Genomic DNA, 12,317 nt, shown 5'->3' on the forward strand with positions numbered 1-12,317 from the left:
GCTGTGTCCAGTCTAGGAGGACAGGACAGTATACCATCATCTAGGGTTGTATCCTGTCTAGGAGGACAGGACAGTATCCCATCATCTAGGGCTGTATCCTGTCTAGGAGGACAGGACAGTATCCCATCATCTAGGGTTGTGTCCAGTCTAGGAGGACAGGACAGTATCCCATCATCTAGGGCTGTATCCTGTCTAGGAGGACAGGACAGTATCCCATCATCTAGGGTTGTGTCCAGTCTAGGAGGACAGGACAGTATCCCATCATCTAGGGCTGTATCCTGTCTAGGAGGACAGGACAGTATCCCATCATCTAGGGTTGTGTCCAGTCTAGGAGGACAGGACAGTATCCCATCATCTAGGGTTGTATCCAGTCTAGAAAGACAGGACAGTATCCCATCATCTAGGGCTGTATCCTGTCTAGGAGGACAGGACAGTATACCATCATCTAGGGCTGTATCCTGTCTAGGAGGACAGGACAGTATCCCATCATCTAGGGTTGTGTCCAGTCTAGGAGGACAGGACAGTATCCCATCATCTAGGGCTGTATCCTGTCTAGGAGGACAGGACAGTATCCCATCATCTAGGGTTGTGTCCAGTCTAGGAGGACAGGACAGTATCCCATCATCTAGGGTTGTATCCAGTCTAGAAAGACAGGACAGTATCCCATCATCTAGGGCTGTATCCTGTCTAGGAGGACAGGACAGTATACCATCATCTAGGGCTGTATCCAGTCTAGGAGGACGGTATACCATCATCTAGGGCTGTGTCCAGTCTAGGAGGACAGTATACCATCATCTAGGGATGTATCCAGTCTAGGAGGACGGTATACCATCATCTAGGGCTGTGTCCAGTCTAGGAGGACAGTATACCATCATCTAGGGCTGTATCCAGTCTAGGAGGACAGGACAGTATCCCATCATCTAGGGCTGTATCCAGTCTAGGAGGACAGTATACCATCATCTAGGGCTGTATCCAGTCTAGGAGAACAGTATACCATCATCTAGGGCTGTGTCCTGTCTAGGAGGACAGTATACCATCATCTAGGGCTGTGTCCTGTCTAGGAGGACAGTATACCATCATCTAGGGCTGTGTCCTGTCTAGGAGGACAGTATACCATCATCTAGGGCTGTGTCCTGTCTAGGAGGACATTATACCATCATCTAGGGCTGTATCCAGTCTAGGAGGACAGGACAGTATACCATCATCTAGGGCTGTATCCTGTCTAGGAGGACAGTATACCATCATCTAGGGCTGTATCCAGTCTAGGAGGACAAGACAGTATACCATCATCTAGGGCTGGGTCCAGTCTAGGAGGACAGTATACCATCATCTAGGGCTGTATCCAGTCTAGGAGGACAGGACAGTATACCATCATCTAGGGCTGTATCCAGTCTAGGAGGACAAGACAGTATACCATCATCTAGGGCTGGGTCCAGTCTAGGAGGACAGTATACCATCTACTAGGGCTGTGTCCAGTCTAGGAGGACAGGACAGTATACCATCATCTACGGCTGTGTCCAGTCTAGGAGGACATTATACCATCATCTAGGGCTGTGTCCAGTCTAGGAGGACAGTATACCATCATCTAGGGTTGTATCCAGTCTAGGAGGACGGAATACAGCACATGATTTTGACATACTTTCAGGATTAATGACAAAATGGCAAAAGATAATTGTCAGAAATAAATGCTGAGCTCAATGGGCCTTCAAAGGTAAAAGACAATTGCCAGAATAAATGGGCCTGTATTGCGGACCGCATTGCCTGACAATATGTACCTGAAACTCAAATCTAATGATATAATCTTTGATATTAACATTATCTTTCACTGAGTGAAGCCAAACCTGCACAGAAATAGACAGACTTCAACCCTTTTAGAAGGTTAGAAGAAACATTTGAATTATTATCACAACTGCTGTAACACAGTGTAAAAGAGTTCAGGCTTAATTAACGACAGTATGTGTTTTACATTGATTATAAAGTCAACACAGAGTTGAGGACAGACGGGTTGAGAATGGACACCATCTGTCTGTTCTTCGGGAACCCAGTTGGGGGAGACACAGCTCTAAGAATAGAGGATGCTGTTGTACAGAAGGCTTCAACTCCACCTTGTTTAATTACATGTGGAGATACGTATCACTGATCATTAAAGTAAGAGTAGATTCTTTCAAAGTAATATTGTTATTTTTTCACTTACCCTCGATCTGATCACTGAAAAATAACAACAGTATACAGTTAACATCAATAGGCTCATTTAACTTAAGAGTTATAAGTCCAACGGCTCTCTTCAGTAATAGAAATCGCCATTCCTACCTGCATTAACTAAAACTTTAATGTCACCACCAATAAACCTCATGCGTATGCTGTTTCACTCCAACTGTAATGATTTACTAACAAGATACTCAGTGGTCAGGTTGTAAATGTCTCAGTCTCACTGATAGCACCAAAACCTGATACATTTAGTTAGTTGTAAATGTCTCAGTCCCACTGATAGCACCAAAACCTAATACATTTAGTTAGTTGTAAATGTCTCAGTCCCACTGATAGCACCAAAACCTGATACATTTAGTCAGTTGTAAATGTCTCAGTCCCCACTGATAGCACCAAAACCTGATACATTTAGTTAGTTGTAAATGTCTCAGTCCCCACTGATAGCACCAAAACATGATACATTTAGTCAGTTGTAAATGTCTCAGTCCCACTGATAGCACCAAAACCTAATACATTTAGTTAGTTGTAAATGTCTCAGTCCCACTGATAGCACCAAAACCTGATACATTTAGTTAGTTGTAAATGTCTCAGTCCCCACTGATAGCACCAAAACCTAATACATTTAGTTAGTTGTAAATGTCTCAGTCCCACTGATAGCACCAAAACCTGATACATTTAGTTAGTTGTAAATGTCTCAGTCCCCACTGATAGCACCAAAACCTGATACATTTAGTTAGTTGTAAATGTCTCAGTCCCCACTGATAGCACCAAAACCTAATACATTTAGTTAGTTGTAAATGTCTCAGTCCCACTGATAGCACCAAAACCTGATACATTTAGTTAGTTGTAAATGTCTCAGTCCCACTGATAGCACCAAAACCTGATACATTTAGTTAGTTGTAAATGTCTCAGTCCCACTGATAGCACCAAAACCTAATACATTTAGTCAGTTGTAAATGTCTCAGTCCCCACTGATAGCACCAAAACCTAATACATTTAGTCAGTTGTAAATGTCTCAGTCCCCACTGATAGCACCAAAACCTAATACATTTAGTTAGTTGTAAATGTCTCAGTCCCACTGATAGCACCAAAACCTAATACATTTAGTTAGTTGTAAATGTCTCAGTCCCCACTGATAGCACCAAAACCTGATACATTTAGTTAGTTGTAAATGTCTCAGTCCCCACTGATAGCACCAAAACCTGATACATTTAGTTAGTTGTAAATTATTTGGTAACTAATGAGCGTAACAAGGAAATTAAATCCTCAATCATAAATTAAATGAAATAAATTAAAATGAAAGGAATAAAATGAATGATAAAATGTGAATACTTACACTTCCTCAGTGTCAGACATGGTGACAGTGGATTTACACCTGGAAGAAAAGCAGGAACGTTTCTTTATTTAAATGTCTTATTTTATTGTAGGATGTTTTCCCCCCTTTCATCTGAAGGAGAATACCTGGGTAATACAAGGGAAGGGGGGATACCTGGGTAATACAAGGAAAAGGGGGGGGGATACCTGGGTAATGCAAGGGAGGGGGATACCTGGGTAATACAAGGGAAGGGGGATACCTGGGTAATACAAGGGAAGGGGGATACCTGGGTAATACAAGGGAAGGGGGGATACCTGGGTAATACAAGGAAAGGGGGATACCTGGTCAGTTGTAAAGGGGATACCTGGTCAGTTGGAAAGGGGGATACCTGGTCAGTTGGAAAGGGGATACCTGGTCAGTTGGATAGGGGGATACCTGGTCAGTTGGAAAGGGGATTCCTGGTCAGTTGGAAAGGGGGATTCCTGGTCAGTTGGAAAGGGGGATTCCTGGTCAGTTGGAAAGGGGGATACCTGGTCAGTTGGATAGGGGGATACCTGGTCAGTTGGAAAGGGGGATACCTGGTCAGTTGGAAAGGGGATACCTGGTCAGTTGGATAGGGGGATACCTGGTCAGTTGGAAAGGGGGATACCTGGTCAGTTGGAAAGGGGGATTCCTGGTCAGTTGGAAAGGGGGATACCTAGTCAGCTGTTCAACTGAATGTATTCAACTGAAATGTGTCTTCCTCATTTAACCCAACCCCTCTGAATCAGAGAGGTGCGGGGAAGGGGGCTGCCTTTTAACCCAACCCCTCTGAATCAGAGAGGTGCGGGAAGGGGGCTGCCTTAACCCAACCCCTCTGAATCAGAGAGGTGCGGGGAAGGGGGCTGCCTTAACCCAACCCCTCTGAATCAGAGAGGTGCGGGGAAGGGGGGCCTTAACCCAACCCCTCTGAATCAGAGAGGTGCGGGGAAGGGGGGCGGGGAAGGGGGGGCTGCCTTAACCCAACCCCTCTGAATCAGAGAGGTGCGGGGAAGGGGGGGGCCTTAACCGACACACTGCTGAGGTAAATTATATTCTCTTCATTCACATCCATCCAACATCTTTTGACATCATTTGTAGGTTAAAACTTTCCTAATGTGCACTGAAAGGAGAACTTAGTGTCATGTAGTACACACAACTAGCTAACACATCTCCTCATCCTCCTTTATGTCTCTGAAGCCCTCGGCTGTACAGGACGTGGAAGAACTCTCATTTCTAATCCTTTCGGATATATATAAAGTGTCCTAAGAGGGTTCTTTCACACCTAGTGGTCCAAGACAGCTGCAGATGTCCTTCAGGCTTAGTCCTTTAGGATCTTATTACCCAGACTCAGCTGAGACCTTCTCTGTCCACATAGCTCCCAAATCCACCCTCTCCTCTTCTCCATATCTGGGCATCGTGGTCATTCATCACAACAAAGAAGGAATAAGTGATGATGGTAAGGAGAAGTCTGAGGATCCTTCCTGATTGGCTGGGTTTGACAAGACCATTCGGTTGACCCTTTGTGGTTCGTTTGGTTGTGATATTAAAGACTGGTTGACGATGACGACGAGCCTCCACCAGACTAACACTAAAACTATATAAAAACATTTGGTTGAAAATCTATCCTATTTTGTGTGTGTGTGTGTGTGTGTGTGTGTGTGTGTGTGTGTGTGTGTGTGTGTGTGTGCCCATTTGAAGATTTCCTTGGGTTTGCTCCCCATGGACCTCCCGGTCGAGGCCGGCTGCGACAGAGCCTGGGCTCGAACCCAGAGTCTCTGGCGGCACAGCCTTAGACCACTACGCCACCCGGGAGGCCCCAAGGGATGTAACCTTTGACCCATAACCCTCAGTCTAGAACACTCAGAGCAGCTGTATCTCCATAGCTGTTTGAACTTGATAGAATACACTGTACTGTAATATAGCAATGGTGACCTGTCTAAACGGACTATCGCCCCGTAGCACTCACATCTGGAATCATGAAATGCTTTGAAAAAGGCTTTTTGCTTAGCTCATGTCAACAACATCATCATCCCAGACACCCTTGGACCCACTCCAATTCGCATACCCCCCCCCCCAAACAGATCCACAGACGACTCGATCTCTATTGCCCTCCACACTGCCTTCTTCCATCTGAACAAGAGGAACACATATGTGAGAACGCTGTTCATTTACTGCAGATCAACGTTCAACACCGTAGTGTCCTCCAAGCTCATCACACTAAGCTAAGGACCCACTTCTTGACGGCCCCCCCGGCCCTTCCACCCTCAACTTGGGAGCCCATCAGGGATGCGTGCTTAGTCCCCTCCTGTACTCCCTCTTCACCCACAACTGCGTTGTTCATTAAGTTTGATGACAACACAACGGTGGTAGGCCTGACCACAGACGACGATGAGATAGCCTTTAGGGAGGAGGTGAGTGACCTGGTAGTGTTTCAGGACAACAGCCTCTCCCTCAACGTCAGCAAGGCAAAGGAGCTGATCGTGGACTATGGGAAAACGGAGGGCCGAGCCACACCCCCATCCACATCGACGGGACTGTAGTGGAACGGGTTGAAAGCTACAAGTTCCTCTGTGTCCTCGTCACTAAGCATCATGGTCCCCACACACCAACACAGTCGTGAAGAGGACACGACAACGCCTCTTCCCCCTTCAGGAGGCTGAAATGATTTGGCATGGACCCTCAGGTCCTCAAAATGTTCCACAGCTGCACCATTGAGAGCATCCTGACTAGCTGCATCACCGCCTGGTGCGGCAACTGCTTGGCATCCGACCGACCGTAAGGCGCTACAGACGGAGGTACGTTCGGCCCAGTACATCACTGGGGTCGAGCATCCTGCCATCCAGGACTTCTATACCAGACGTCAGAGAATGGCCCTATACCAGAGAATGGCCCGTCAGAGAATGGCCCTAAAAATTGTCAAAGACTCCGGCCACCCAGGTCATAGACTGTTCTCTCTGCCATAAGACTGCTACCTAGTTAGTTAAATAGTTAACTCCGGCCACCCAGGTCATAGACTGTTCTCTCTGCCATAAGACTGCTACCTAGTTAGTTAAATAGTTAACTCCGGCCACCCAGGTCATAGACTGTTCTCTCTGCCATAAGACTGCTACCTAGTTAGTTAAATAGTTACCTGGACTGTCTGCATTGACCCTTTTTGCACTAACTCTTTTGACTAATCAAATACGCCACTGTTATTGTTTATTATCTATCCTGTTGCCTAGTTACTTTACCCCTACCTATACAGTATGCACAACATCTACCTCCATTACCTCATTACCTGAACTATTTCAGTGTTTCAGACTGTTTACAGTGCTGCACGTAAACTTAGAGAGTAAACTTAGAGATGTTTCAAATGTTTTGCAATCGTGAGACGTGTCCCACAGTCCAACATCCGGGCTCAGATGCCCCCAGCAGTCTGGCTGGAGCAGCTTAGATTACAACCAGCAGTTAGTACCAGTTCCATACGTTAGTAGGATATAGATTCTCCTATGGTAAATCTACTGTGACAGTAGGAGAGACCACTTTCTCTTCCTAGACTCCAGTTCCATACGTTAGTAGGATATAGATTCTCCTATGGTAAATCTACTGTGACAGTAGGAGAGACCACTTTCTCTTCCTAGACTCCAGCTCCATACGTTAGTAGGATATAGATTCTCCTATGGTAAATCTACTGTGACAGTAGGAGAGACTGCTTCCTCTTCCTAGACTCCAGTTCTATACGTTAGTAGGATATAGATTCTCCTATGGTAAATCTACTGTGACAGTGGGAGAGACTACTTCCTCTTCCTAGACTCCAGTTCTATACGTTAGTAGGATATAGATTCTCCTATGGTAAATAGATTCTCCTATAGTAAATCTACTGTGACAGTAGTAGAGACTGCTTCTTCTTCCTGGACTCGTAAATCACTGTCTCTTTATCCATCTCTGTCTGTCTCTCTGTATCAGTGGCACGTACCTGCCCAGGAATATTAACAAACCCTGTATAATAAACACAGGAATCAATCACTCTTAAACGGTTAAATGTGGTGTTTCTCCAACCCTCTGTCTTTCTATCTATCTTTCTTTCTTACCTCAGAAAAGTTGAAAGAAGTGAGACTCCTTGGCGATGGATGGGGAGACTGGCTGTAACTCTTCTCATCAAATAAGTCCTTGTGTTATAGTGATATTTGATCTTGTCAAGCTGCTCATTGGCTGGGGTCTGACAGTGTGAGGTAGGGGAGTCGAGGGGGGCCTGCGGCATCTTAACACCCTCAATAAGGAGATGGACGAAGGTGGGGAGTTGGGGGGGGGAGGGATAAGAGAAGGAGTGGGGTTCTGGTTGTGGAAAGAAGCAGCTGAGATGCTATATTTATATCTATATTTGTCATGAGCAGCAGCAGAACTGATAGTGTGAGTAATGGGGATCCCAGTGGGCAGAACCTGCTGGGGTCTGGAGGGTTATACATCAGCGGCTTGGAACGCGGACAATGTCCCCCTGTGTGTTCTACCAGCAGGAATACACAGTCTGTCAGTCAGTCTGTCAGTCTGTCAGTCAGTCTGCCAGTCTGCCAGTCAGTCAGTCTGCCAGTCTGTCAGTCAGTCTGTCAGTCAGTCAGTCAGTCATTACTGAGTCCAGTCATGGGATGGCAGAGGAGAGGACGGTGTACTTTACAGACTACAAACCAGTCAGTTATTATGTTACATCTTCTAGTATTTTGATCCAGTTATTGGATATACTGTACCTGTAGTGTTCTGTGTACTTCATTTCCTCCAGACGTTATAATATCAGGTATTAGATATACTGTATCTGTAGTATTCTGTGTACTTCATGTCTTCCAGACGCTATAATATCAGGTATTGGATATACTGTACCTGTAGTGTTCTGTGTACTTCATGTCTTCCAGATGTTATAATATCAGGTATTAGATATACTGTACCTGTAGTATTCTGTGTACTTCATGTCCTCCAGACGTTATAATATCAGGTATTAGATATACTGTACCTGTAGTGTTCTGTGTACTTCATGTGTTCCAGACGTTATAATATCAGGTATTGGATATACTGTACCTGTAGTGTTCTGTGTACTTCATGTGTTCCAGACGTTATAATATCAGGTATTAGATATACTGTACCTGTAGTGTTCTGTGTACTTCATGTCCTCCAGACGTTATAATATCAGGTATTAGATATACTGTACCTGTAGTGTTCTGTTCATGTCCTCCAGACGTCTGTGTACTTCATGTCTTCTGTGTACTTCATGTCCTCCAGGCGTTATAATATCAGGTATTAGATATACTGTACCTGTAGTGTTCTGTGTACTTCATGTCCTCCAGTTATAATATCTATTAGATATACTGTACCTGTAGTGTCCTCCAGACGTTATAATATCAGGTATTAGATATACTGTACCTGTAGTGTTCTGTGTACTTCATGTCCTCCAGACGTTATAATATCAGGTATTAGATATACTGTACCTGTAGTGTTCTGTGTACTTCATGTCCTCCAGACGTTATAATATCAGGTATTAGATATACTGTACCTGTAGTGTTCTGTGTACTTCATGTCCTCCAGACGTTATAATATCAGACGTTATAATATCAGGTATTAGATATACTGTACCTGTATTAGATATAATATCTGTACCTGTAGTGTTCTGTGTACTTCATGTCCTCCAGACATAATATCAGGTATTAGATATACGTTATAATATCAGGTATTAGATATACTGTACCTGTAGTGTTCTGTGTACTTCATGTCCTCCAGACGTTATAATATCAGGTATTAGATATACTGTACCTGTAGTGTTCTGTGTACTTCATGTCCTCCAGACGTTATAATATCAGGTATTAGATATACTGTACCTGTAGTGTTCTGTGTACTTCATGTCTTCCAGACGTTATAATATCAGGTATTAGATATACTGTACCTGTAGTGTTCTGTGTACTTCATGTCCTCCAGACGTTATAATATCAGGTATTAGATATACTGTACCTGTAGTGTTTCATGTCTTCCAGTTATTCTATATATCAGGTATTAGATATACTGTACCTTAGTGTTCTGTGTACATCATGTCCTCCAGACGTTATAATATCTGTAGTGTATTAGATATACTGTACCTGTAGTGTTCTGTGTACTTCATGTCCTCCAGACGTTATAATATCAGGTATACTGTACCTGTAGTAGATAATACTGTACCTGTAGTGTTCTGTGTACTTCATGTCTTATAATATCAGGTATTAGATATACTGTACCTGTAGTGTTCTGTGTACTTCATGTCTTCCAGACGTTATAATATCAGGTATTAGATATACTGTACCTGTAGTGTTCTGTGTTGTAGTGTTCTGTGTACTTCTGTACCTGTGTTCCAGACGTTATAATATCAGGTATTAGATATACTGTACCTGTAGTGTTCTGTGTACTTCATGTCTTCCAGACGTTATAATATCAGGTATTAGATATACTGTACCTGTAGTGTTCTGTGTACATGTCCTCCAGACGTTATAATATCAGGTATTAGATATACTGTACCTGTAGTGTTCTGTGTACTTCATGTCCCAGGCGTTATAATATCACCACCTGTAGTGTTCTGACTGTACATGTTTATAATATCAGGTATTAGATATACTGTACCTGTAGTGTCTGTGTACTTCATGTCCCTCCTGTATAGTGTTCTGTGTACTTCATGTCCTCCAGGCGTTATAATATAATATCCACACCTGGTGTTCTGTGTACTTCATGATATACTAGTGTTCTGTGTACTTCATGTCCTCCAGTTATAATATCAGTATTAGATTACTGTACCTGTAGTGTTCTGTGTACTTCATGTCCTCCAGACGTTATAATATCAGGTATTAGATATACTGTACCTGTAGTGTTCTGTGTACTTCATGTCCTCCAGAACTCCTGTAGTAGTGTTCTGTGTATAATTATAATATCAGGTATTAGATATACTGTACCTGTAGTGTTCTGTGTACTTCATGTCCTCCAGACGTTATAATATCAGGTATTAGATATACTGTACCTGTAGTGTTCTGTGTACTTCATGTCCTTCCAGACGTTATAATATCAGGTATTAGATATACTGTACCTGTAGTGTTCTGTGTACTTCATGTCCTCCAGACGTTATAATATCAGGTATTAGATATACTGTACCTGTAGTGTTCTGTGTACTTCATGTCCTCCAGACGTTATAATATCAGGTATTAGATATACTGTACCTGTAGTGTTCTGTGTACTTCATGTCCTCCAGACGTTATAATATCAGGTATTACCTGAGTGTTCTGTGTACTTCATGTCCTACAGACGTTATAATATCAGGTATTAGATATACTGTACCTGTAGTGTTCTGTGTACTTCATGTCCTCCAGACGATCAGGTATTAGATATACTGTACCTGTAGTGTTCTGTGTACTTCATGTCCTCCAGACGTTATAATATCAGGTATTAGATATACTGTACCTGTAGTGTTCTGTGTACTTCATGTCCAGGTCTGTACAGTGTTCTGTTATAATATAATATCAGGTATTAGATATGTAGTGTTCTGTGTACTTCATGTCTTCCAGGTACCTGTAGTGTTCTGTGTACTTCATGTCCTTCCAGACGTTATAATATCAGGTATTAGATATACTGTTGTAGTGTTCTGTGTAATATGTCAGGTTATAATATCAGGTATTAGATATACTGTACCTGTACTGTGTACTTCATGTCCTCCAGACGTTATAATATCAGGTATTAGATATACTGTACCTGTAGTGTTCTGTGTACTTCATGTCCTCCAGACGTTATAATATCAGGTATTAGATATACTGTACCTGTAGTGTTCTGTGTACTTCATGTCCTCCAGACGTTATAATATCAGGTATTAGATATACTGTACCTGTAGTGTTCTGTGTACTTCATGAGTAGTGTTCTGTGTACTTCATGTCTTCCAGACGTTATAATATCAGGTATTAGATATACTGTACCTGTAGTGTTCTGTGTACTTCATGTCTTCCAGACGTTATAATATCAGGTATTAGATATACTGTACCTGTAGTGTTCTGTGTACTTCATGTCCTCCAGACGTTATAATATCAGGTACTGTACCTGTATGTCAGAATGGTATTAGATATACTGTCCTGTAGTGTTCTGTGTACTTCATGTCCTCCAGACGTTATAATATCAGGTATTAGATTACTGTACCTGTAGTGTTCTGTGTACTTCATGTCTTCCAGGATTAGCGTTATAATATCAGGTATTAGATATACTGTACCTGTAGTGTTCTGTGTACTTCATGTCCTCCAGACGTTATAATATCAGGTATTAGATATACTGTACCTGTAGATATGTCCTCCAGACAGGATTAGATATACTGTACCTGTAGTGTTCTGTGTACTTCATGTCCTCCAGACGTTATAATATCAGGTATTAGATATACTGTACCTGTAGTGTTCTGTGTACTTCATGTCCTCCAGACGTTATAATATCAGGTATTAGATATACTGTACCTGTAGTGTTCTGTGTACTTCATGTCCTCCAGACGTTATAATATCAGGTATTGGATGTTTTGGGAGGCATTGTGATGAAATTATGTGTGCTTTGACAATTTTATTCATTTCATATATACACCATTTTCTTCTGACATCTTTTGTATATTTATACTTTGTCTACATGCATGGTTAAAAAAATGGTGTATATATTTTCTTATTAATTTGTACACGTATGTTGGTAACCCGATTTGCATATGTATACATATTTATGATACATAATTTACATATTCATGTGCTGTGTTTTCATATTCATTTGTATTTGTTTA

The 12,317-nt window shown here is 42.5% G+C and overlaps 1 protein-coding gene across 8 annotated transcripts in view; it reads right to left on the bottom strand.

Moving 5' to 3' along the window:
• Positions 1-7,815, bottom strand: part of tnnt3b (troponin T type 3b (skeletal, fast)) — a 35,035-nt gene extending 27,220 nt beyond the window's left edge. For all 8 annotated transcript variants that reach the window (XM_065012449.1, XM_065012448.1, XM_065012447.1 and 5 more), the window contains exons 1-3: positions 7,615-7,815; positions 3,545-3,583; positions 2,195-2,208 (exon numbers count right to left, since the gene is read on the bottom strand). In XM_065012449.1, the coding sequence (XP_064868521.1) occupies positions 2,195-2,208; positions 3,545-3,583; positions 7,615-7,784 (223 nt within the window). In that variant the 5' untranslated portion in view covers positions 7,785-7,815. The remainder of the gene's footprint in view (positions 1-2,194; positions 2,209-3,544; positions 3,584-7,614) is intronic.
• Between the last annotated feature and the right edge of the window lie 4,502 nt (positions 7,816-12,317).

Source organism: Oncorhynchus nerka, linkage group LG27, assembly GCF_034236695.1.
Source record: "Oncorhynchus nerka isolate Pitt River linkage group LG27, Oner_Uvic_2.0, whole genome shotgun sequence".
Classification (NCBI taxonomy): domain Eukaryota; kingdom Metazoa; phylum Chordata; class Actinopteri; order Salmoniformes; family Salmonidae; genus Oncorhynchus; species Oncorhynchus nerka.